This window comes from Aethalodelphis obliquidens, unplaced genomic scaffold (genome assembly GCF_003676395.1).
Source record: "Aethalodelphis obliquidens isolate GAN/ISIS:26980383/991018 unplaced genomic scaffold, ASM367639v1 scaffold38, whole genome shotgun sequence".
Lineage (NCBI taxonomy): Eukaryota > Metazoa > Chordata > Mammalia > Artiodactyla > Delphinidae > Aethalodelphis > Aethalodelphis obliquidens.
In genome coordinates this window covers 7,301,685-7,327,403 of record NW_020837982.1, presented here as the reverse complement: position 1 = coordinate 7,327,403, position 25,719 = coordinate 7,301,685, and the positions used below count along the sequence as shown (strand labels likewise).

Genomic DNA, 25,719 nt, shown 5'->3' with positions numbered 1-25,719 from the left:
CTATGTAAGTAGTTGCCACTGCAGCAAATTCAAGTTTTGCTTTTCGGAACTTTCTGGAATTTTTTTTTTTTAATATTCTTGGGAGTTCCCTGGGTCTAGTGGTTAGTGTTCAGTGCTTTCACAGCTGTGGCCCAAGTTCAATCCCTGGTCGGGGAATTCCCACAAGCCCCATGGTGCCGACAACAAAAATTTTTTTTTTAATTTATTTTTTTGATCCGCGGTTGGTTGAACCATTCATGCGGATGCAGAACCCACAGATATGGAGGGCCAACCTGCATATTGATTCCTACCCAGTGTGCCCAGGTGGAGGAGACAGGGCAGCCCTGGCTGCCCCATCTTCGTTCCTCGCTCCAGCCTCTGGGGATCAGGTTTGAGCCCAGGGTGAACTAAGGCTAGAGCTGTAACAGGCCCAGGAAGTATGGCCCAGGCCCCCCTCTGCTTGTCCCTAGCCTTTTATCTCCCCAGGTAGCTGAGGAAGGGAAGGACCAGCCCTGGGTAAACATCTACCCAGGACTCTGGGGTCCCATTTCAGGTAGAGAAAAAGGAGAGAAGAAGAGGAAGGGGGAGAGGGATTGGCCTTTGGGTCCTCCCAGAGACCCCTGTAGGTTCTAAGCTGAGCCCAGGCCAGAGTCACAGTACAGAGCAGAGATGTGCAATGTTAGCACCACCTAACTCAGAGATCATATTTTTCAATCCTTTCATTTTATAGATCATGAGACTGAGGCCCAGGGAGTCTTACTAACTGTCATCCCTCCTGGCAATTCTGACCACACAGGTTTGGGTTGAGGGAGGTGGACCCTCTCTCATGGGTTCCTGGAGTCAGGCCATTGGGGTAGGGGACTCCTTCCTGCAATCCGGGAAGTTTGGGTCCCGGCTCACCTCTCCAACCCCTTGGGAACTCTGGAAATGAGGGGGGGAAATAGGAATGCCCAGCTGAATGGGCGCATCCATCATAACAATAATTAGGGAGATGGGAGGCTTTAAGCAGACTCATTATGTAGGGTAGGTCTCAGCCTCGGTAAACTTCCCTTTGTATTTACTTAGCATCTGTACCCAGAAGCCATAAAGATGGGGAGTACCACCCAGGCAGGCAGCCCTGAGGATGGGGACTGTGTAACAGGAGCCTGCTAAGGAAATGGGAAGAGGATCCACAGAAGCTATGTTGCAGGTTCGAAGGCTGCTGGGACTGCTTAGCCACTAGGCCCCTGGACAGACTGGTCATTAGCGCCCTTCCTTACTTATCAGTAGGCACTCGCAGACCTTGATCATAAGGAGGACATAGGAGTAAGGCCAGGGCAAGGTATAGGCTGGTGCCTCTCCAGGGCTCAGCATGGTGGGTCTCAGCTAGGCATCACGGAAATGATCTGAAGCTCTGTATACAAAGGTCAAAGCATACAGTACATAAAAGGAATATTTGCTCAGAAAGCCCAGATATTATAAATATCTGGTGAAACCCTGTGGAGGCATCTAAAGGACTGCTTGGCTCTGCCTATACCCGGGACCTCCATTCAACCAACCACTGTGCATTAAGCACCTACTATGCATCAGGCTCTGGGGAGATGCTGGGGATACCAGATAAATAAGGTATGGTCGTTGCCTTCAAGAAGTCCCCTGGTCTAGCAGCTGGACTCCTCACCTGAGAACCAGACATCCTAGTTTGGCCAAGACAGTGTTGGTTTATGCCTGTTGTCCCAAGGTCATTATTAATAGTGTCCACTTTCACTCCCAGAGTGTCCTGGTTTGCATGATACATCACGTGGTCACCCTAACCATAGCACAACGTATAGGCAATGGTGGAAATAGTTGGCGAAAGTGATGGGAGTAGTTGTTGTTAAGACTATGGTGAGAAGACATTGGTGGAAGCAGCTTGAAACTGGACTAGGTACAATTCTCCAAATTCCTTAAGTTTCAGGTGGGAGACTGGTTAAAAGACTTACAGTACATCTACACACTGGGATATTATCCAGCCATAAAATGTAATGAGAAAGCTCTTTGTGTACTGATATCTCCAGAATATAGTAAGTAAAAAAATCAGGGTAAAGTATGTTACCATTTGTGTAACTAAAGGGAAATACACACACACACACACACACACACACACACACACACACTCATATGCAAAGAATATCTCTAGAAGAATATAAAAGAACTGGTAATCCTGGTGGTCTGGGAAGGAAAACCAGATGGCTGGGGGCAGGTGACAGATTTCACTGTATGCCCTTTTATGCTTTTTGAAATTTGAACCATGTGAATGTATTCAAAGTTCTAAATAAAATTAAAAGGTTTTAAAAAAAATAAACGAGTGAATAAATTCCCAGGGTCCCTCTTTCTGTGTCTTCCCATATGATTCCTCTGTCTTGCTCATTAGAATCCTTCTTATCCTTCAAAGCTTCAGAGGAGCTTCTTCCCAGAAGCCCTCCCTGACTGCCTCCCCTGCACACTCAGAACAGCCTTCTTTAAAGGCTTTTATTCTGCAGCCTTAGACATGAGATTGCTGTGTGCATCTCTCTTCACCCACCAGATTGAAACTTCTCCTGGCAGGGACTGGGTCTGGTTCATCTCTGATCTTCCTGCAGTACTGAGCTCCTGCAAGCTTTGCTTGAAAGAGAGAGTGAAGTATTTTACACTATCTAAAGTGCTTTGATGATCACTATCTCCTCCCAACAGTTAGGTAAGAGGCCAGACAATGGATGTTTTTATTTGACAGAGGAAGTTCCTGAGATTCAGAGGCGTGATAGTCAAGTGACTTGCTCAAGGTTTCGAGAAGAGACAAGGTTGCAGGATGCAGATTTCCAATCCAACTCCGTGTTAGGTTCATGTACCACCTGACTGCCCACCTTCCATGTGGTGGGCTGTAGTCAGGTCTTGTTTTTATTTCCAGCCTTCTTGTGCAATAGTCCAAACTCGTCTCCCCCGGTCTAGCTCAGTCCCCTTATCCTCCACACAGCAACCAAAGCATTTCTCACCTCCCTTCCTCCTGCTTAAGTGCTTAAAGCCTTTCACTGGCTCCCCTTCCCATCACTCGTACTCCAGGACAAAGTCCATTTTCCTCTGCAATTTTTATGAGGCACTAGGCCCACCCCAGCCAACCTCTGCAGCTTCAGCTTCCCGATTTCTATTAGTTCCTGGAATATGCCTTTAAGTGCTTCCCAATGGCTTCCTGGGCCTGTGCAAGGAAGACCGTCTCACCCTCTCGGCTTGGAGAACTTCAGGTCACTGGCAAGACCTGGTAAAATGTCATCTGGGCAGCATTCTCTGACTTCACTTCTCAGTCTCCACCAGGCCCCAAACATCTGAAAACACGAACTACTGTAAAGTGTCCAGGCTGTGGATTTAGCCTGTTCTAGCTAAAGTCTTGCTCTCTGTGTGACCTTGATCTTAGCTTCCTCCACTCAAAAATGGGGCTAATGTGCCAGCGCGGATGTGAGGACGCATCTGGTGGGGGGTGTCGAGGCCGCTGGCAGAGGGGAGCCCGTTGTGGCTCAGGACAAAGTTTGGTGGGCTCATCTCTGGTACTTCATCCCTATTAGCCACCCGCCACCCCTGCCTCTTGTGACCATGCCCTAGGCTACCCTCCACCCCCTCCTCAAGAAGCCAGACGCACACCCGCTCCACCCCTTCGGGGACGGCAAGCTCGGTGAGCACGGCGCTGAGTGAGGGTCATATTAACACCTCAGATTAGACACCGCGTGGTCATTTGGCAGATCTGCAATAGGAAGCCATTGGGGGAGGGGACTGTAAGCAATAGTAGTCCAGACGAGTCTCCCCGCAAGGTCAAGGTGCCCGCCCGACGGGCAACGAACCGCCAGGACTCCTCTCCGTAGCCCCGCCCCTCGAGGGGGCCCGAAACCTTTCTCTAGCCAGAGCCAGGGTACGTTCCCTTTAAGGCGTTCAAGAAAGTCACCACGTTGGTACACAGCGAACGAGGCGTGGCGTATTTTGTCCCTCGCCGGCCTTCGTGGGCCGGGCCGGGCGCGAGGGCGGGGCAAGGGAGCGGCGGTGGGGTCAAAGGCCATAGCGCGCACCACGTGGGCCGGTGACTCCGTCCTTCCCGCAGCTGCAGCGGCGCGCAGGGCACTTGGGTTAGTGGCGCGGCGGGCGGCGCGGACAGCCGAGGCGGACGTCCGCTCCCGCCGCCATGGTCATCAAAACAGACGAGTTGCCGGCGGCCGCCCCGGCGGACAGCGCCCGGGAGCCCAGCTCGCAGGCCGGTGGCAAGGGGCGGCCGGGCGCGACGGGTGAGCGGGGCCGGGGTCGGGGGGCAGCAGGGCGGGAGGCTGAATCGGGCCGAGTGGGCGGGGGGGTTCGGGGTTGCGCGGGGACCGCCGCCTTCCCTCCGCGCCTGGCTGGGTTGCATCTCGCCGAGCCCTCCACCGGGCGCCCCCGCCCTGAAGGTCACCTTCACTGTCGCCCCCGCCTGCGGCCCGGGCTTCACACGTGGGGTCCCGGGGCGGGCAGCGGCGGCTAACACACGCGTGCCAGATCGCGGGGAGACGTGCACGCGCATGCAGTTTCGGGGTGTGCCGGCTCCGCAGACGGACGGACGCGGCGGCCCCACCCCCTACGCCCCCGGGCATGGGGAACTCTCCGGACTGGGGTCACTTGACACTTGCTCCGTCAAGCACCCCCTTCGCGTCAGGATCCCAAGCATTCCCTGTGCACAGGGCTGCAGGCTTGCGAGTTAGACCTAGCTTGGGACTTCTCAGGCTTGGTCTGTGGGAAGAGTGCAAGTTGGGGTGTGTGTTTCGTGAGGGGGTTTCTGTGGTTCGTTCCCGGAGGCAAGGCTTTAACTCCAGGTCTGCAGAGTCTGATCTCCGTCCTGTAAGATGTCGGCCTGGAGGGCAGACCTGGGGGTCTGCCTGTGTATGGGGGCAAAGCCAAACTCCTTGGCAGGAGGTGGTGTTTGTGCCAGAACTTGATCATTAACCCGCCTTATTGCGAAAAGTGGGTCAGCCCAGAGTTGCTGTTTTTAAGGCAAAGGTCATCAGCATGGAGTCAAGCTCCCAGCTCTCCCCCGTGGGGCTGTGTGGCATTGGCTTTGGGAGTGGCTGCAGTTTTTCTCAGGTGGGGCCTGCCTCTCTCCTGGGCCTCCTCTGTTTCCTCTGTTTCTTCCATCACATCTTTGACTACAACCCTGAGGTTGGAAGCCCCTTCCCAGCCCTTGGGTTGTCATCTCCAAACCTTCCTCAGAGTCCCAGGGCTGGGCTGTGTCCCTCTGTGCCCTGGGTGACAGTGGGAGTGCAGAACTCCCCGTGCCTCCCACTCCCCATAACTCTCCTCAAAAGGGACTTGTCATCTTCATCTCCCTTCCCAGCTTGGGTGAGTCAGGACGGGAACAGTGTTAGGTGGGTTCTCTGACCCTGTAACTGATCACAGCCAGGTTAGCTGATGGTGGGGGATAGGTACTGTGGCAGCTTTGCTGATTGCCTAGAGAAGGCCAAGGTTTGGGCAGAATGACAAATGCTGATGACTCCAGCCTGCCAGGCTTCACCCTGATGAGGTTCTGAATCAGTGGAGCAGGCTAGATAAGAGGAGGTCGATTTCCCCTCCAGCAAAGAGACCTGAAGAGAGGAAGCGACTTGGCCAAGGTCACACAGCAATTCAGCATTTGGATTTCCAGCTCACAGCCAGATTGCCAAGGCTGCCCTGGCCTGTCCCAGAGGAAGCTGGGAGAGGCATGTTGGCTGGGATCATATGCTGAGAACATAGGGACTGAGGAGAGGGGAGAGTGTTGGAGAATTTCTTTGAGGGGGTCTGTCTGGGGCAACCTGGGTCAGGGGAGGGTACAGCTGTTCATTTTGGGGAAACTGGAAGCATACTAGCAGGTGGAACATTGGCTCCCTAAGCCTCTGGGAGGCTTGTATAGAGCTAGGACTTGAATTATAGCCAGTCCGAATCTATTCAAAGGAGGAGGAGGCCTTAATGGAGACCCCCAACAGGCCCTCACCCAGGCTTCTGACCTCAGAACCCAGCTCTGGAAGTCCCCTTGAGGGGGACTAGTCCCCTTGAGGAGGTGATCAAGGCCTTTTATGGGGGGACCAAGGATCAGTTGCCTTGTTGGGAAAAAAGCTAGTTTTAGGGGTTAAGAGAATAGCAGGTTTTTCAAGTTTATGGTGGTGTGTCGAGTTCCTTCTGCCTAGGCGAGGGCTCCTTGGAGCTGAGGCCCAAAGCGGAGGGGAAGGGGGCTGGCAGACAGGAGAGGAACTTGGGGGCTTAGGGGAGCTCCTGGACAGGACCCCAGAGCTCTTCTTTTGGGTAGGTCTGAGCAGAGCAGCTCAGGGAACACTGGACTCTCCCCAGACCCTGCAGACCGCTTCTGGCCTGGGTGGAGATGGGAAGGAGGCAAACAGATGCCTACCTCCTTGGGATCTTCCTTAGGCTACCTGCCCCCACCCCTTTCCCTTGAAGCCCCAGATTCCTGGGATGGGGTGATATGCCTTCTGAGGCCTAACTTCCTGCAGGAGCCTCACCCTGTGAGGTTTTGGCTAGGGCGGGGCCTGGCCCTGGCACAGTCTACTGAGTGAGGCCATGCCAGGCTGGGAAACGCACACAGGGGCCACCTGGGATGGCTTACGTTTCTTTTCTGACTCCTTTCAGCTGCCCATTGGGTCCACGTTCTCCCGGGCCAGGCCAGGGCTGTGCTTTATCTCTTCATTCTGGGGGGCGGGAGGTGTATGCCATGCAGTTTGGGCAGCCCCTTCCCATTCTGCAGAGGATCACCTCTCTCCTTCCCTAAAGCCCAGATGCTCAGGGGTACCCCCTGGGGTAAGGAAGCAGGGGTGTAGAGGAAGGGGGTACTGTTTACCTGGTGGGCGCTGCAGCCTGGGGGCTGGCGCTCAGGCCTGGGCTTGGGCGTCTGACAGACCTGGTTGTTTTCTTGACCTGGCTTGGCTGCCTGTTGCCTCTGCGACCTTGGGCAGCTTGGTTACTAACCTTCTGGAGCCGCAGTTTCCTCAAGTGAGATGGGCTGGTCGAGCTGCTGGAGGGACCTGCCACGGGCTGGGCCTAGAGTGAGCGTTGGCTCTGTGGTAACCAGGGTGGGAGTGGTTGCAGCAGTTACGCAGGGGTCACTGCCAGGCTGCTCTGCCCCCCCCTTCTCCACAGGGCTGGGGTGTGTCTGGGGAGGGCGGCGGAAGAAGAGGGGCTCTGCCGGGGCCTGGCCCTCCGCGGAGTGTGCGCGAGCCAGAACCCTCGGCGGGGGGTGCGGGGAGCCGTGGGCCTGTTGGGTGCCGGCCCTTCAGGGCTGCGTGGAGGGGGCCTGAGGGAGCCTGGCTGCCGCCCCCACCCTGGTTAGTACGGCTGCCGGAGCAGGCCCGCCTGGGCCCTGGCAACAAGTCAGAGGCCCTGGGAAGGCGCCCTGGCAAGGCTGGGCATGTTCCTTCTCCACAGCCGCGCGGCCTTTGGTCTCTCGCTGCCAGCTCTGTTTTCCCCAGGGGAGAGACTTGGTTTTCTCCTGGCAGCGCAGGGGCTGCTGGGGAGGGAAGTCGGAGCCTGCCAGCTTCTTGGTGGAGCTGGAGGCCTGGGGCACGGGTGCAGTTGTCCTCTGGGCGCCTGGGGTTAGGGTTCCCACCAGAGCTAGTGACTCTCAGGAAGGGGAGAGCTGTCAGGTCACCTGCAGGGGGCAGCACGAGCCAGAGGCCCCAGCCAGCCTCTTGACCCAGGAGGTGGGCAGGGTGCTCAGTGCAGCCGGTGGACAGGGGGGCAGCCACCTCGTGGCCTGGGCCCGAGTCTGTGCCAGCTGTTGCCGGCAGCCAGCTGAAGTGGTCCTGCCCACCCCCACTGGGGTTGGGGCCGAGGAGAGGACTCCCTTGCTGGGCTCTACCCCTGCCAGCCAGTCCCCAGGGCCCTCGATCCTGAGGGGCCCAGGTACCCCAGACGCTGGGTTCTCCTGCCCCGCTGCTTCACCAGGAGGGACCCTCTTTTTGGGGATACAGGGAGATGGGCCTGAGCACTGGTGGCAGCTCCACCTGGGGTCCTGGAGCCACCAGGGCCTCCGGGCCCACGGCCGTCCTTCTGGCCGACCTTGAGCAGGATGCGAGGCCGGGGGACTGTGCCCTTCCCAGGGCCGCCCAGCAGGCCTGGCCCTGCTGAAACCCGAAGCCAGCCGGCGGCCAGCTGCATGGCGGCAAGGGTAGAGGCAGAGGCCGGGACGAGGCACCCAGGCAGTGCCGGGCCTGAGCTGGAGGGCTGGCTGACTCGCCGCCATGGAGGTCCTGTGACTCCAGAACGCGGGCTGGGGCAGCCGCCGACCACACCAGGTGGGCTGTGGGGACAGGGAGCCAAGTGGCTGGCCTCTGGTGGGGAGGCCACTGGGCCTTGATCCGCTGTAGGGAGACCTTGAGGGTGCTTTGCAGGAGAGAGGAGGGGCAGGGCGGGCTGGCCTTAGGGGAGTGGAGGCCCCTGGGAACCAGCCACATTCCTTTGAAATCTGATAGGAGATTGGGTGCCCCCTGGGGCGGGAGCCTGCAACAGTGGTGCCTTCTGGGCAGGCTCCCTGAGCCAGGGGGGGAGTGGGAGCTGTGGCTACCCTTGCCCTCCTCTCTGTCCTCCTGGCCCAGACTCAGGGAGCACAGGCCACCTGTCTGGGTCCAGGCCTCTGGTTTCCCACTTTTGGGGTCTCAGAGACCTCAAAGCTGCTGTTCTGTATTGGGCAGGGGCCCCCTCATCCTGAGGGCTGGTCAGCCAGCAAAGCCTTTCTCAAGGCCTCAGCTGGGGGAAGGCCGCCTCATAGCTGTCACCCCTCTTGCTGCATTTTGAAAACTGACCAACCACCACCCTTCTCCCACCCTCCTGTCCCTGTCTGCCGTGTCACAGAGTCAGCCAGGTTCTCCCTTTGGGGCCGGCTGCTCAGTTTCCAGGGGCTTGGGGTTGCCCCGCCTAGGACTGTGGGCTCACTTGAAGGAGAGGTCCTTGTGCGTCCTTGTAGTTGTTGGGAGTTTACCTTCAGGTTAGGAGCGGTGTGCTGGGGACGGAGGTGGCGACAGCTGCTGAAGGCCCGCCGTGGGCCAGGACTGAGGGCAGGGCAGCCATGTGGTAGAGGGGCTCTCCAGGGGGAAATCTAGGGTCCACTCTTGACCCTGGGCAAGGCACTGAACTTCTGGGCCTCAGACATCCTTATTTGGGGGAAGGAGGAGGGGACCGTATCTGAGCTCCTGGCCGTTCTGTTTATCACTCAGTTGAGGGGACGCGGGAAGAGGGAGTGGCTTCTCTCCACGTCCCGTTCCCGGTCCCCCCGCGTGCCCTTGTGTGTCAGGCGTATCTGGACTTCTATCCATTTCCCGAGGCCCCTGCTCCATGTTTCTGGTAGGTCTGGGTAGAGCCCACACAGCTCTGGGGAGGTGCACCCCGTCCCCACTCCTCACAGCTGGGTAGGGAAGAGGAGGTGGAGTCTGGATGGGTTGGGGTCCAGAGCAGAGCTGGCTGAGCTGACCTGTCTGGAGCTCCCAGATAAGCAAGGGGCCAGTCTGGCTGCCAGGCAGGCCCTGGGCCGGAAAGCCCCGTGGGCCGGTGGGGCTCCAGGCAGGCCTGTGTTTTGCTGGAGGGTTTCTGCAAGGACATCCTCCTCTCCCCCAGCGGGGCAGGGCGGGAAGGGCTCTCCGCTGTCCCCCTTCGTGCCTGCGGAGAAATGGGAGCTTTTGCCACCTGCTCCTTCTCCCCACGACATGTGTGTCGGTTGCTGGTCACGAGTGCGGGGATTTTACAGTAATTAATTCATTAATTCAGTGCCTTTCTGTTGAGCGCGGGCAAGACAGGAGGAGGAAGATAGAGCTGCTGGTGTGAACAGCCCCCCGAGTGCAGCACGACACTGCTGCCAGGGGTCATTGGTCAGGCTTCAGAGAAGAGAGTTTATTTCACCTGGGCCTTGACGGATGAGTAGGAGTCTGCCTGATGGAATGGTATATGGGGGGCAGCATACACAAAAGCGCAGGTAGGAGGGAAAATGTGTGGCTTGTTCTTAGGCTTCCGGGTAGTTTGGTGTAGCTGCACCTTGATGGGGAGAACTGGCAGGGGCTGAGGTGGACTTCAGGCCTAAGATGTTCGGTTCCTGTGAGTGGTAGAGCAGTGGAGAGTATTAGAAGGTTCTGAGTGGTACCTTTTTTTTTTTTTTGGAAGAGGAAAAAGAGCTATATTTATTTGATTCTATGGATTTTCACTTATTCCTATTAACCATTAATTATGCTGATTTACCATTAATTGAAATATTTTATCTTTTTTACTATGGTCACCTTTAATAACAACTTAAAAATCACTTTACTTAAAAAAGGAGTTATCTATATTTACCAGAATTTCGTTTGTAGAAGCACAAGTGTTGACTTTGGATCACCCTTAGCTACTCATCTGAGGATATGGTCACACCATGGAAATGAAGATCACTTGTAGACTTTGGATATAAAACATGAACAGTTCACAAAAGTTGGTATAAGAATTTGCTCGCTACAGTTTCAATGCCCTAGTTTTCTCAAAAAGCTCCTGATACCTTTTTTTCTAAATCGTACCCTGAAATAAACACTGGTTTAACAGTTGGGTCATACAATAATACAAGCTTCTTGTAAACACCTGGAAAGTACAGACTTTATAAGGAAAGGATTATATCACTCTTAATCCTGTTATTTAAGGAAAGCCACTGAATTCTGAGTCTTTCAGTCTTTCTACTGGAATAGATATAAATGTACATATACACACGTAATTAGGACTAGTGCATGTTCTAATTTTTTTTTAATTGAAGTACAGTTGATTTACAACGTTATGTTAATTTCAGGTGTACAGCAAGTGGAATTCTTGAAATAGGGGAAATGGCCTGCAGCAGTCCTGTGACCAGTTTGGAGATTAGGTTGGGTGACTAGATAGGGATGAGGGGGGCGAGCATTCGCAGAGCAGGGGCTGGTTTGTGGAGGAAGATAAATTCCGTGCTGACAAGATGAGTCTGGTGAGGCCTAAGGGATGGCCACATGTTGAAAAACTGGAGCCAGGCCTGGATTGGTCACGTGAGCTGGGAGACGGGAGGGCATTTGCAGTCACGGGCAAGGGTGAGGTGGGAATGAGGAGAGGCTGGGGCCCAGGACACCCACAGCTGGACTGCCAGGAGGAGGTCAAGCTGGAGAGAGAAGAAAAAGAGCAGCAGAGTCCATCAGGGAAGAGAAGGAAGTGAGCGGTGGGGGAGGGGAGCCAAGCAGCTAGTTGCCCAAGGCCAGAGCAGACCCTCAGGTTTGGCCCTTAGGGTGGCATTGGTGGCTCTGGGGAGAGTGGTCTGGGTGGCCTATTCACACGGCTGCCAGACTGGGGGCCTGAGGAGCAGATAGGAAGCGAGGGCCCAGGGTGTGGAGGCGAGCGAGCAGGCAGTAGCCTGCAGGCGTGCCCTGGGGTGCGGTGGGACCGGAGTCTGGCGCAGGGCCGAGTCTTGGGAGGACAGGCAGACGCCATTCTGTAGGGCTGTGTCCACCCTGGTAGGTGAGGCAGACCTCGCCAGCGAGGCCCGTCTGACTCAGCTCCTTTCTTTTCCCCCGCAGAGCTGCCATCAGTCATGCTGTTGAATGGGGACTGCCCGGAGAGCCTGAAAAAGGAAGAGGGGGCTGCCGAACCGCCCCGGGAAAATGGGCTGGATGAGGCTGAGCCGGGAGAGGAGACCACTGGACAGGAAGTCATTGTCATTCAGGACACGGGCTTTTCTGTGAAGATCCTGGCTCCTGGGATCGAGCCCTTCTCCCTCCAGGTGAGAGGATAGAGGGGTACTGGGGGCCAGGGCCTGCGCCTGTTGGGGAGGATGAGGGTGCGAAGCCAAGCTTTGCCCTTGCCCGGTCTGGCCCCTTGTTGAGGCAGGAAACCGAGGGTCCTGTGCCTTCCAAGGTCACTCAGCTAACGTGGTGGACGTGGGAGTCCAGGTTCAGGCCGTTGCCTCAGTGCAAGGGGACAGATCCCAGCTGGGACTGCCAGCCCTGTTTGGGGATCGGTATGGTAGTGGCTGGGTAGTGTTGGGGTCCCAGGGCTCCCCACCCTCAGGTAGGTCAATTCTCTGGCTGGAGTTTTACCATCTGTCTGAGAGGAGAGTGGTAGTGGGTGGTCTTCAAGAGCAGAGCCGACCCAGAGGTCTTGTAAACTGTTACTCTTTGGGGAACCAGGTGAGGCCCTTCAGCCCCAGAGCACACCTTCCTGAAGGGGGAAGCCATTTGCCCTGGGGACCTTGGCACTGGGCAAAGGAGGAGGCAAGATGACTCTTTTCTTTTCCTTGTTTTTACACCTCCTGCTGCTCTACTCAGGGCCTGCTCTTGGTCTGCAGGAATAGTTTAAGCTTGCGGGTAACAGGGCAAGGCTCTGTCCTGCACATGTGTATATGTACCCTGCACACACATACACGCACACAGGTGCAAGTGGCCATGGTATGTATGGGCAGGGCCTGGAATTTAAAATAAAAGCCAAAAAGGGGGAAACGGTATTTGGAGCATTGACTTTCGGCATCCAGGTGCTTTGGGCTGGGGAAGCGGTATGTTTTCACCAGGTTGGTCAGGGCCTTCTCCCTGGCAGGTGTCCCCCCAGGAGATGGTACAGGAGATCCACCAGGTGCTCATGGACCGTGAAGACACATGTCACCGCACCTGCTTCTCACTGCACCTGGACGGCAACATGCTGGACCACTTCTCAGAGCTGCGCAGTGTGGAGGGGCTGCAGGAGGGCTCGGTGCTACGCGTGGTGGAAGGTTTGTCCGGAAGTTGTGCGGCCCGCCAAGGGGGGGCATGAGGAGGCGGGGCCAGGCGGCGCTCACCCCCACCCCACCCCTCCCGCTGGTACCTTGGTGTCACTGTGTCACAGATGAGCACGTGGAGGCTCAGGGCAGCCTTGAACTTGTGGAGGCAGGAGAAGACGGGACAGGAGCACAGGTCTGTTTCGCAGGCCGTCACAAGCACACCCTCCAACTTCATGGCTGAATATCAGAGTCGTGATTTTAAACAAAACAAACAGTGCCAGGCAGGTGCTTGAAATCAGCCCGTTCAAATTTTATAGATAAAAGTTCAGTCTCTTAAGGAAACTAAGGTTTCACGGCTCTTGAGCAGGGAAGTCAGGCCCAGTGTGGGACGGTCAGCTGGCACAGTGAGTCTGGTTTGTTTGTTTAAAAAAAAAAAAAAAATCACGTGAACTTAGGTTACCTGGGGAAAGGTGGCACTGCTGTTCTAGGCATGTCAGCCAAGGAGCAAATGTGGGAGAAATGTAACCCAGCTGTGCCCAGACTTACCTAATGACGAAACCTCTGTCCTTCCCCAGAAGAGCCCTCATTGAAATTTCATGAAACATGAGTTGGAGAGCAGTGTTGCAGTTTGAGGTCCTGTAAGTCCTCAGGCCACCCCCGGCCAGGGCTGCCCTGGGAGAACTGGACTGAGCCCATGGGGACCTAGCAGCTGTGCTGGGCTGCCCACCCGAGACACTCGTGGGCAGAGAGCAGGGGCCTTCTGTGTGCACTTCCAGAGGCATTTCTTGTGCCCTTTGGCATAAGGTTCTTTGCAAACAAGGATCCCTGCCCACCAGCAGGCAGGTGTATGTGTTGAAAGCAGAATTCCAGCTTATGTGTTCATAAGGGAATTTGTAAGTGAAAGCCTAAAACTAAAATCAAGACCACCCCTGGTAGTGCCATGGCCGACTTCTCTCTGCTGGGTGGGTTTTTGCCCTGGTGACGCCCTGCCCATCCCCCTCCCGACAGAGCCATACACGGTGCGAGAGGCCCGCATCCACGTGCGCCACGTTCGAGACCTGCTCAAGAGCCTGGACCCATCCGATGCCTTCAACGGGGTTGACTGCAATTCCTTGTCCTTCCTGAGTGTCTTTACTGACGGCGACCTGGGAGGTGCGCGAGGCATTGGGGCTGGCGGTTGGGCAGACGGGCCGGGAGCAAGTTGGCCAGGGGCTGGTGAAGGGGCCAAGGGCTCGGCCTTCCCACCTGGAGGGACTCAGACCGGGGCCACCTGAGCTGGGGAGGGAGTTGGCCCCTGGGTGGTCCTGGGCTGACCACCAGCCTCGGGTCCCTCAGACAGCGGGAAGCGGAAGAAGGGCTTGGAGATGGACCCCATCGACTGTACCCCGCCTGAGTACATCCTTCCCGGGAGCCGGGAGCGGCCGCTGTGTCCTCTGCAGCCCCAGAACCGTGATTGGAAGGTGGGAGCAGGTCTCTTTTGGGGTGGGGGATCGCCACACCAGGAAGCCTGGCCCACTCGTGCTTGGCCATTCCTGCAGCCCCTGCAGTGCCTGAAAGTGCTCACCATGAGCGGCTGGAACCCACCCCCTGGGAATCGCAAGATGCACGGGGACCTCATGTACCTGTTCGTGATCACAGCCGAGGACCGACAAGTCAGCATCACGGCGTCCACTCGGGGGTTCTACCTGAACCAGTAAGTCCTCGTGCGAGCCTGTTCCGAGTCCGTGGGCAGCTGCTTGGGGTGCCCTGCACAGTGGCCACCATCTCCCTGCAGGTCCACAGCGTACCACTTCAACCCCAAGCCTGCCAGCCCCCGCTTCCTCAGCCATTCCCTGGTGGAGCTGCTCAACCAGATCAGCCCAACCTTCAAAAAAAACTTTGCCGCCCTGCAGAAGAAAAGGTAGCACCTTGGCCCACCTGTCCCTCATCCCACGTCCCATGGGGTGGGTGAACCATACAGCCTGAACTCTAGCCCTCCTGCCCTAAGCTGTGCCCCCAGCACCCCAGAGCTCCCTTCTAGGCAGCAGTCAGCCTAGCAGCCCTACGACAGGCGGCCGTGTGCTTCCGTCGGACTCTCCAGGGACAGGGCAGAGCCAGTGGGACCTTGGAGAAGGGGCCCAGGGCAGGGCTCTGGGCTCAGTGGGCTGCCCCATCTCCCCTCTGCCCACCACAGGGTCCAGCGCCACCCGTTCGAGAGGATCGCCACCCCATTCCAGGTATACAGCTGGACAGCGCCCCAGGCGGAGCACGCCATGGACTGTGTGCGCGCAGAGGATGCCTACACCTCCCGGCTGGGCTACGAGGAGCATATTCCAGGACAGGTGCCTGCAGCCTGGCGGCCCACCCTTAGCTCTTCCCTCCCTTCCCCTGGTGGGCGCCAGGCTGGGTTCTGGGTGCTTGGGGGGCTGTCTGCGGGGAGGCGGGGGACGGGACTGCCCCGAGCAGGTGCTGGGGGCTCAGGTTGAGCCGGTGTCTCCCTCCCTGTCCTGCTGTAGACCCGGGACTGGAATGAAGAGCTGCAGACAACGCGGGAGCTGCCTCGGAAGAACCTGCCTGAGCGGCTGCTGCGAGAAAGAGCCATATTCAAGGTGCCCGTGGCCCCTCAGGCCTGACCGGTGGCCGCAGGCCCTCCTGCCACCTACCTGCTCGTTTTCTGTGAACAAGACGGAAGCTGGGGTGGGCTGTCAGGGATCTTCCAGGGCGTTCTGCCAGCCTTCCGCCTCCTGGTAGATGACCCCAACTCCTTCTTCTGGCCTCTCTGAGATTTAGTGTCTGTGGGCCGGAACCGGTGGGGACACGCCTCCAGGATGGGCTGAGTGGCAAGGTCCATGACAGCTTCCCTCCCAGCACACCCACGTGGAACCCTCAGCTGGACACACGTGCCCTACTGAGATATCCTTAGTGTTTTTCCTGAGACAGATGAGGAAAAAGCAGTGCTTTTGAAAAAAGTTTCTTTGAAATCTCCCATAACCTTACTAGAGATGATAATGGTGACGATAAGATCTAACGCCCGGGGTGCTCACTTTGCCAGGGGCTGTGCCAGGTGCTGTGTAGGCATTGCCTCCTGTAATCTTCCAGACACCTTGTAAAGGCTGATACTTTTATGTCACAGTTTTATAGATGAGAAAACAGGTCTGAGAGGTGATCCAGCCAAGATCACCTGGCACGTATTTGGTGATTCCCAGACCCACCCCAGTCCTCACTCTCCCTTTTAATCACTAAGCTCTGCTCTCTCTCGCAGTATAAGTGTTACATTTTTTCAAAACTGGGGTTTCTTTTTTTTTTAATAAATTTATTTATTTTATTTTATTTTATTTGTGGCTGCGTTGGGTCTTCGTTGCTGCGCACGGGCTTTTCTCTGGTTGTGGTGAGCGGGGGCTACTCTTCGTCACGGTGCACAGGCTTCTCATTGCGGTGGCTTCTCTTGTTGCGGAGCATGGGCTCTAGACACGTGGGCTTCGGTAGTTGTGGCGCACGGGCTCTAGAGTGCAGGCTCAGTAGTTGTGGCTCGCGGGCTTAGTTGCTCCCCGGCATGTGGGATCTTCCCAGACCAGGGCTCGAACCTGTGTCCCCTGCATTGGCAGGTGGATTCTTAACCACTGCGCCACCAGGGAAGTCCAAAACTGGGGTTTCTTGCCCTTTTCCAAATGTGAGGAAACTTTGTCCTGCTTACCTCCACCAGCCCTGGGCGAGCTTGGCCAGGCGGGATGAACCCCGCGGCTCTCTCACCCTCCAACCTCGGGCCCCCAGGTACACAGCGACTTCACAGCGGCAGCCACGCGGGGCGCCATGGCAGTCATCGATGGCAACGTGATGGCCATCAACCCCAGCGAGGAGACCAAGATGCAGATGTTCATCTGGAACAACATCTTCTTCAGCTTGGGCTTTGACGTCCGCGACCACTACAAGGACTTCGGGGGGGACGTGGCGGCCTATGTGGCGCCCACCAATGACCTGAATGGCGTGCGCACATACAATGCCGTGGATGTGGAGGGGCTGTACACGCTGGGCACGGTGGTAGTGGATTACCGCGGCTACCGTGTCACGGCCCAGTCCATCATCCCCGGCATCCTGGAGCGGGACCAGGAGCAGAGCGTCATCTACGGCTCCATTGACTTTGGCAAGACGGTGGTGTCGCACCCACGTTACCTGGAGCTGCTGGAACGCACGAGCCGGCCCCTCAAGATCCTGAGGCACCGGGTGCTCAACGACCGGGATGAAGAGGTGGAGCTCTGCTCCTCCGTGGAGTGCAAGGGCATCATCGGCAACGACGGTCGCCACTACATCCTTGACCTGCTGCGCACCTTCCCCCCCGACCTCAACTTCCTGCCCGTGCCCGGTGAGGTGCTGCCCGAGGAGTGCACCCGCGCTGGTTTCCCCCGCGCCCACCGCCACAAGCTCTGCTGCCTGCGCCAGGAGCTGGTGGACGCCTTCGTGGAGCACAGGTGGGAAGCCAGGGCAAGCGGCTGCATCCTCTGGTGGGTGGTCCTGGGGCCTGATCCTTGATGGGGGGCGGCTTTGGAAAGTGAAGAGGAGCTAGCTCTGGCCCTGGCCATCCCAGCCCCAGCGCCACCCACCGCGGCATCAGGCTCCCCAGCACGGACATCCAAGAGCCTTATGTGGGTCAGAAACTAGCAAGTGGCTAGACCAGCGGCTTTCAGCTGCCGGAAGTGGGTCTGTTCCCTCAGGGAGCACATGGAAACCTGCTTAGGTGTCTTTGAACCTCCCAGTGCCAGGGCCCTGGAGGAGGGATGGGGGCGGGGTCCCTGCTGCTGCCGTTTCGTGCTTAGGGGTCAGCCCGTCAAATGCCCCAGAATAATCTCCCTGTCAGAATGCCAGGGGGGTTCCTGGCGCTCTCAAGAGCCCTGGGCTGCGTGTGAGCCCCCCACGCACCAGCTGTCCTCTTCCTGTCTGGGAAGATACCCATTATTGCTGTGACCTGCTGCCGCCACCTGGTAGTAGTGCTGGACTGGCACATGCACACGTGTGTGGACGCTTGCACACTGGAAGGGATGTGTCCCCCAGGCCGGCAGGGTGTCCAGCCCCAACATCCCTCAGCCCCAGCGGGGCAGGAGCCAGGGCCTGGCTCAGGTCCCCCGAAGCCAGCAGGAAGCCGCCAGAGCAGTTACGCTTCTACATACCCCTCCTCCATTCCCTGCTCTGCCCCATCCACTGTGCTCTAGGTACCTCCTCTTCATGAAGCTGGCAGCCCTACAGCTGATGCAGCAGAAGGCCAGCAAGATGGAGACCGCCCCGTCACTGGAAAACGGCGACCCCCCATCCTCGGAGTCCAAGCCTGAAGACCCTCCAGCACCCGAGGTGGGAAGCGAGGAGGAGGGCAGCAGTGCTAGTGGCCTGGCCAAGGTGAAGGAGCTGGCAGAGACCATCGCCTCGGATGACGGGACAGGTGGGGCTGCCGTGGCTGCCGGGGGAGCCCAGGACGGGGGAGGCTCGGCTGCTGCCCCACCGGAGCGGGAGTGGGGCTACCTCCTAACGGGCAGTGTCTCTACAGCAGATCCTCGCAGTCGGGAGGTGATCCGCAACGCATGCAAGGCTGTGGGCTCCATCAGCAGCACGGCCTTTGACGTCCGCTTCAACCCCGACATCTTCTCGCCAGGTGAATGGTCCTCTAGGGCCCCAGCGCTGGTGGGCCTGTTCGCCCACCTGAGGGCTGCCGTCTGTCTGGCCACCTGCCTCTCTTCTGCCTGGCTCATGCCTCTGCCCTCCCTCCCCCAGGGGTTCGCTTCCCGGAGTCTTGCCAGGAGGAAGTTCGGGACCAGAAGCAGCTGCTAAAAGATGCTGCTGCCTTCCTGCTCTCCTGCCAGATCCCCGGCTTGGTGAGGGCAGGGGTGGGACGAGGGACTGCCCAGAGGGTGCTGTTACAGGCCCCAGGGCCTCATCCATCTCCGACTCTGGAAGCTTGTGGAACCTTTGCGGGAGTGACTTAGGCCTGCTGACCTGCAAGGCAGGCAGGGTGGAGTTCTCCCCAGAATGGGGCTGCTGACACACAGGGGTCAAGGGAGGCATCAGGTTCTGCTCTGCGTGCCCTCCCTTGTAGGCTGGCAGCTGGGGTCTGGCCCTCTGAGCCCCTGTGTGATGGGATGGCTGATAGAGGGGCTGGGGGCATCTTCACCCCCACAAGCTTTGTACATAGGCCCTGTGTATGTACACGGTGCTTGCTCCCCCCAAGGCAGCCCTGAGCTTAGGTGCCATGCTGTCCCCCGATCTTTTTTTTTTTAACATCTTTATTGGAGTATAATTGCTTTACAATGGTGTGTTAGTTTTTGCTTTATAACAAAGTGAATCAGCTATATGTATACATATATCCCCATATCTCCTCCCTCCCACCCTCCCTATCCCACCCCTCTAGGTGGTCACAAAGCACCGAGCTGATCTCCCTGTGCTATGCGGCTGCTTCCCACTAGCTATCTGTTTTACATTTGGTAGTATATATATGTCCATGCCACTCTCTCACTTTGTCCCAGCTTACCCTTCCCCCTCCCCGTGTCCTCAAGTCCATTCTCTACATCTGCGTCTTTATTCCTGTCCTGCCCCTAGGTTCTTCAGAACCATTTTTTTTTCAATTCCATATATATGTGTTAGCATACAGTATTTGTTTTTCTCTTTCTGACTTACTTCACTCTGTATGACAGACTCTAGGTCCATCCACCTCACTACAAATAACTCAATTTTGTTTCTTTTTATGGCTGAGTAATATTCCATTGTGTATATGTGCCACATCTTCTTTATTCATTCATCGGTTGATGGACACTTAGGTTGCTTCCATGTCCTGGCGATTGTAAATTGAGCTGCAGTGAACATTGTGGTACATGACTTTTTTTGAATTACGGTTTTCTCATGGTATATGCCCAGTGGTGGGATTGCTGTGTCCCCTGATCTTTGAGCTGAGCCTGCCGTGCTGGCTGCCCCAGGCCCCTGCGAGGCGCAGCACAGCCGCGGGATGAAGCTGTGGCCCTGCTTCTTCCTGTGCAATCACAGGAGAGCCTGTGCGGCTCCCTCATCCCTGATTCCCTGCCGTGTGGGCCCAGCAGTCGCAGGGGTGATGGTGGCCTGTGCAGAAGGCTGGGGACAAGATCTCACATCCTTGCTGCCGCTTTGTCTCCTTCCCTCTTCCCGATTGGGAGCTGGGGTCTCAGTCCCCTCCTTCCCTCAGGGCCTCAGGATAGCGTGAGCTCCCTTGGGAAGACCCAGGGCGGGAGGAAGCGGAGGCCCTGGGCTGGGGGGGCCTGACGTGCTGCAGCCCGCAGGTGAAGGACTTCGCAGACCACGCGGTGCTGCCCATGGACGGAGCCACGCTGGCCGAGGTGATGCGTCAGCGCGGCATCAACATGCGCTACCTGGGCAAGGTGCTGGACCTGGTAGTCCGGAGCCCGGCCCGGGACCAGCTGGACCACATCTACGTGAGTGGTGCCCAGGGCGGCTGTGGGATGGCGGGGCTGGGATGGAGGCCGGGGCCTGACCAAGACTCCCCTCTCTGCACCCTTGCAGAAGATCGGCATCGGAGAGCTCATCACCCGCTCTGCCAAGCACATCTTCAAGACGTACTTACAGGTACTGCGCTCCCTCCCCGTCCTGGGCCATGGGGATGTCGGGGGGAGCCCGGGTGGTGACACTGCTCCAACCTCCCTTGCAGGGGGTCGAGCTCTCGGGGCTCTCGGCTGCCATCAGCCACTTCCTGAACTGCTTCCTGAGCTCCTACCCCAACCCTGTGGCCCACCTGCCCGCCGACGAGCTCGTCTCCAAGAAGAGGAACAGGAGGAGGAGAAACCGGCCGCCAGGGGCAGCAGACAACACAGCCTGGGCTGTCATGACCCCCCAGGAGCTTTGGAAGAACATCTGCCAGGAGGCCAAGAACTACTTTGACTTCAGCCTCGAGTGGTACGTGATGGGTGCAGGGGCGCTGGGCTCCCAGGCAGCGTCCGGGTCCTCCTTGGTCGTTGGCAGTGGAACGGGGAGGAGAAAGCAGGGAGCTGTGGAGGGCTGCTTGCTTGGGGAAGTGGGGAGGGGAGCTGGGAGGGGGCTCGGGTGGAGGGGCAGCTGTGGAGAAGGGGGCAGAGGGGTGCTGGGTTGCCTGGGCCCACCTGCCGCTCCTCCCCAGTGAGACCGTGGACCAGGCCGTGGAGACCTACGGGCTGCAGAAGATCACGCTGCTGCGGGAGATCTCCCTGAAAACCGGAATCCAGGTGGGCTGGCTCAGAGCGTCCTGCAGGGCTCCCGGGGCCACGGGGGGAACTGGGCGGGGCGGTGCCGGCCGTTTGAGCCCGGGCTGAGGCTGCCTGCGGGTGCCGGGCTGGGTCCCCAGATCCTGCTGAAGGAGTACAGCTTCGACAGCCGCCACAAGCCCGCGTTCACGGAGGAGGACGTGCTCAACATCTTCCCTGTGGTCAAACACGTCAACCCGAAGGCTTCAGACGCCTTTCACTTCTTCCAGAGCGGGCAGGCCAAAGTACAGCAGGGTGCGTGCCAGGTGCAGCCGCGGGGCAGGGTTGCGGGGGGGGGCACCCACTTCCCTCCGGCCGGCCCTGACCTTCCGCCCCCGGGGTGCCCTGCAGGCTTCCTGAAGGAGGGCTGCGAGCTCATCAACGAGGCCCTGAACCTGTTCAACAACGTGTACGGAGCCATGCACGTGGAGATATGTGCCTGCCTGCGCCTCCTCGCCCGCCTCCACTACATCATGGGCGACTACGCTGAGGTGGGCCATGTGTACCCTCTGGGCCTTCAGCAGGGGCCCAGGGCCTGGTCTGGCACCAGCGGGGCGGAGGGGGGCATGGGGGAGCTGGGGCTGTGTTCTCACCCCCCGCGGCAGCAGGAAGCAGGAGTCCCGGCAGGTGGGACTGGAGCCCCTGTCACCCCAGGGGCCCGGGATGACCTCTGGGACCCCCCAGGAGGAGCAGGTGGAGACCTGGGGAGGTGCTTGTTCTGCCTGTATGGCGGCCTGCCTCCCTTGTCCCCCCCAGCTCCCTCTACTTAAGAGCTGTATCCTGGGGAGAGCCGCCGTGCCCGTGGACAAAGTGGGTGTGATGGCAGGGCCTCCCTTCACAGGGATGAGGGAAGGGTAAATTCTGACTCAGTACCTAGAGCCCTGTAGGCGCCAGGGAAGCTGCTTGGGGTCTGTGCTGTTGCCTGTACCATCCTGGGGCCTGTGGCGTTCACCTGCCTTGCTGGCCCCGGGGCTTGAGAGGCTGTTTCCTAAGCTAGGTGCACTGTAGGTGCCCTACTCCCGCCTCCAGCCATAGGACTCTTGTTTTCTTTCGCCTGTCTGCCTTTTCTCATTACGAATACTTTATTTTTAGCACAATTTTAGATTTGTATGCATATGTTGGCATAGATTAAGACAAGTGTTCTAAAATGTGAAGCGGCCTCAGAGCGGGCTGTCGACTTCCATGGTCACAGCAGCTGGATTTTGACCACTCTTCTGCTGCCTTTGTGCAAAGTAAAAATAGAAATTGCAGCCGAAGGTGAAGAGGCCGAGCTGCTGTGGAGGCTCGTGGGCCAGGCAGACTGGGTGTGGGGCGGTACCACCCGGGAGTGACAGCCCCCCACCTCCCCAGGCCCTCAGCAACCAACAGAAGGCTGTGCTGATGAGCGAGCGAGTGATGGGCATCGAGCACCCCAACACCATCCAGGAATATGTGAGTAGCCGCCTGCGGCACGGCCTGCAGGGTGGGTGGGACCCGTGGCTGCCCCGGCCTGACGCCGCTGCCCCCGCAGATGCACCTGGCCCTGTACTGCTTCGCCAGCAGCCAGCTGTCCACGGCCCTGAGCCTGCTGTACCGCGCCCGCTACCTCACACTGCTCGTGTTCGGGGAGGACCACCCTGAGATGGCCCTGCTGGACGTGAGTACCGGGGAGGGGCAGCGGGACTAGCCTCGAGCCCGGGGAGTGGGAGCTGACCGGGGCCCTCCCGACTGCCCCCAGAACAACATCGGGCTGGTGCTGCACGGAGTGATGGAGTGTGACCTATCGCTGCGCTTCCTGGAGAATGCGCTGGCCGTCAGCACCAAGTACCATGGGCCCAAGTCCCTCAAGGTGGCCCTCAGGTGAGGCTGTGCTGGGTTAGGGGACAGGAAGGCCCCAGGCCACAGGGTGCCCGGGAGGCGCTTGCATTGAGGGCGGGCACGGGATCCAGCACTCTGTCCTCCATCTGACTCCTGAGGAAATATCTCTCAACTTGCATCTCTTCTCTGAGTTCTGGACTTGCCTTCCCCCTTGGAAAGTTCCCAGAGTGGGTTCTGGGGTAGCCTGCACACCACCCATCCGTCCCCACCGGCCCATTCACGTCCCTCCCTCGCCTCCCCCTGCGCCGTGCCTGCCTGCAGCCACCACCTGGTCGCCCGGGTCTATGAGAGCAAAGCCGAGTTCCGGTCAGCCCTGCAGCACGAGAAGGAAGGCTACACCATCTACAAGACGCAGGTGGGCCACGGCGGGGCGGGGCGGGGAGGGGCGAGGAGGGGCGGGGCTACGGGCAGCACTGATATTTCCCGCCCCCTGCAGCTGGGCGAGGACCACGAGAAGACCAAGGAGAGCTCCGAGTACCTCAAGTGCCTGACCCAGCAGGCCGTGGCCCTGCAGCGCACCATGAACGAGATCTACCGCAATGGCTCCAGCGCCAACATCCCGCCCCTCAAGGTGGGTCCCCGAGCGGGGCTGGGTGGGCCGCACCCCGGCCTCCCGGCGCTCAGGCAGTGGCTCATCCTCCCTGCCCCTCAGTTCACAGCCCCCAGCATGGCCAGCGTCTTGGAACAGCTGAACGTCATCAACGGCATCCTCTTCATTCCTCTCAGGTGAGGCGCCCCACCCCCGCTTAGAAGTTGGCCTTTATTTTTTTTCTTGGTTTTTTAAATAAATGATGCATTGACATGGCTCAAAATTGAAAAGTATAGCCAGTGGCAAGGAGTTCCTTGTGAATCCTTCCAGAAATATTCTGCATAATTGGGCAGACACAGGTTTGTAACCGTTTTTCCCCTTTTTTCCCCCAAGGTGCCAAATTGTAGTGAGCCATGCACATAGGTATTTTTCTCCTGCACTTAATCTATCTTGGCGATCGTTTCGTGTCAGTATGTAAAGAGCAGTGTCATTCCTTCTCTGGACTCCTGCTCTGTCAGTGTAGTGATGTGCCTTAGAGCCAGGCCCTGAGGGTCCCTGTGCGGCTCTTACAAACAGTGCCGTCTTCGAAAGCCCCTCGCGCCGTCTCCCTCCCACCTGTGTGCGGCATGGGTTTGGTCAGCTCAGTGTTACGGCGTTTACAGCGTATCTGCTCTGTGTTGCACTCTACACCTGTTTTTTTTGGGTGTAATCGGCTATAGGAGCGGCCGGGGTGCAGTGGGTTTGAACTGGGCGTGAAGGCTGGGCAGGAGCCAGGCCTTAACTGGAGGCTGTCAAGTGTGTGCAGTTCGTACTTTTTCAGCACTCGGGGGCCTTTCTGTTTGCGGGAGGGAAGCACTTGTTCCACACGTGTGTCTCGCTGCAGAGAGCACAGAGCCTGATCTTGTTCTAAGTTTAAGCAGAGCCAGTAAGGGGACGGAGGGCCCAGGCCCACTCTGATCAACCCACCCTTCGCCCCGTCCTTCTACTCAGCCAAAAAGACTTGGAGAATCTGAAAGCCGAGGTGGCGCGGCGGCACCAGCTCCAGGAGGCCAGCGGGAACAGGGATAAGGCTGAGGAGCCCATGGCTACTGAGCCAGAGCCAGCAGGGGCCTCAGAGGATGCGGCCTCCCAGCCCCCAGCTGCCAAGGACCCTCCTTCCCTGAGCTTGCAGGGGTAGGAAGGGAGACACAGACAGACAGTCGGCCAGCTGCCCCGTTACCCAGCGATCCAGACTCCAGGAGAAGGGGGCGTGCCCTGCACATCAGGAGAGGCAGCAAGTCCTCCTCCTCCACGCTTCCAATCCCACCCTGCCCCCAGCATCCTCCTGGGACCCTGGCCTGGCCTGCCTGACCCTCTGAAAGATGTTCTTGCACTGGTTCCAAGAGTATACGACGCAGAGGCCTAATCGGAGACACGTGAATGGAGCGCGTGGGCATCAGTTCCCAGCTGGCGGACAGGTGCCCCCTCGGGCCCCCCCTCCTCAAGCAGGTGTGCGCGAGTGTGTCTGTGCCCGAGAGTGTCCTGCTGCGCCCTTCCTGACTTGCGCATAGCCCGGGCCGGCTCCGAGTGGGTGGGTGGCGTCGGGAGATTTCTCAGGTCATTCGTATGTTTGGCATGGCTGCTGCTTTTGCTGCCACTACCCCGGGCCCGACCTGGCTGAGAGTCCAGGTTTGAAGCCGAAAAGAGGGGAGCTTTCCCGTGTCCTGGGCTGGGGAGCCAGAGCTCTGTGGCAGGGCTGGACGGCTGGGGAGCACTTTATGGCGGGGTGAGGGCCGCAGCGGCGTTACTAACCACCGGTGGGCCGGGAAAGGGTTGGGCATCGGTGGTTCCCCAGACACCCCTGTGCCCAGCCCCGGCTTGTCGGCCCTTGGGCCCCAGCAGGAGGTGCTGCCTTCCCACTCCCCGCACCCCAGCTGGGGCTAACCTTGGGGTATAGTCTGAATGTATCCTTCTCCCTGTTGAACAACCTCAGCTGCCTAACGCACAGGGGGGTGGGGGGGGACCCGGACTGAATCATGGATCCCGGGGGAGACGTCACAGATACAGGAGTGACTGTCCCTTGTTTGTGGAGCTTAGCTCCCTACCTGGTCCTAGGACACACAGGCACCTCCTACAGAGAGGAGCTCTGGGAGTGGAAGGGAGGGGGCTGCCCGTGCCGCTTCTCTGGGCCTGCTGTCAGAGCCCTAGCAGGTGGGCGGAGACGGCCACCCTTGGGAGCTGGAGGGCGCGGTCCTGCGGCTGGGGCCTCCGCCTGGTGGCTCTGCACGGAGCCGCAGCCGGGTATGGCCTGTCCCAACGCCTGGTTTCAAAGGGAGTGGGTGCGAGCTAGCAAGCGAGGCATCCCCACAGCTGATCAAGAACTTTTTCTTGTTTTTAAACCATCAGTCTTCATTTCACATTGGAATAAAGTGAGTTTTTGAAACCTGCTGTCC

The 25,719-nt window shown here is 58.3% G+C and overlaps 1 protein-coding gene across 5 annotated transcripts; it reads left to right on the top strand.

The window, feature by feature from the left end:
- Window positions 1–4,067: 4,067 nt before the first annotated feature.
- On the top strand, window positions 4,068–25,716 carry CLUH (CLUH binding protein of NUMT mRNA). Of its 5 annotated transcripts, none has more exons than XM_027130664.1 (26): window positions 4,068–4,238; window positions 11,508–11,710; window positions 12,520–12,691; window positions 13,688–13,831; window positions 14,015–14,139; window positions 14,218–14,372; window positions 14,454–14,579; window positions 14,853–15,000; window positions 15,175–15,267; window positions 16,430–17,124; window positions 17,863–18,086; window positions 18,195–18,296; window positions 18,416–18,516; window positions 19,948–20,100; window positions 20,189–20,251; window positions 20,334–20,578; window positions 20,799–20,883; window positions 21,003–21,156; window positions 21,253–21,392; window positions 22,252–22,332; window positions 22,412–22,537; window positions 22,619–22,740; window positions 23,020–23,113; window positions 23,195–23,329; window positions 23,411–23,484; window positions 24,278–24,464. In XM_027130664.1, the coding sequence occupies exons 1-26, from the start codon at window positions 4,139–4,141 to the stop codon at window positions 24,462–24,464; spliced, it is 4,047 nt and encodes a 1,348-aa protein (XP_026986465.1). In that variant the 5' UTR covers window positions 4,068–4,138. The 5 variants fall into 5 exon arrangements, with proteins under 5 accessions (XP_026986465.1, XP_026986468.1, XP_026986466.1 ...); XM_027130667.1 differs by lacking the exon at window positions 24,278–24,464 and adding an exon at window positions 24,199–24,259 and having other exon boundaries at window positions 18,192–18,296; XM_027130665.1 differs by having other exon boundaries at window positions 4,125–4,238; window positions 10,299–11,710; window positions 18,192–18,296.
- Window positions 25,717–25,719: the final 3 nt, after the last annotated feature.

Coding starts and splice junctions, on each gene's coding strand:
- CLUH (XM_027130663.1), top strand. CDS start 4,139: ATGGTCATCAAAACAGACGAGTTGCCGGCGGCCGCCCCGGCGGACAGC. Junction 14,580..14,852: donor GCCGCCCTGCAGAAGAAAAG/GTAGCACCTTGG, acceptor TGCCCACCACAG/GGTCCAGCGCCACCCGTTCG. Junction 15,001..15,174: donor AGGAGCATATTCCAGGACAG/GTGCCTGCAGCC, acceptor GTCCTGCTGTAG/ACCCGGGACTGGAATGAAGA.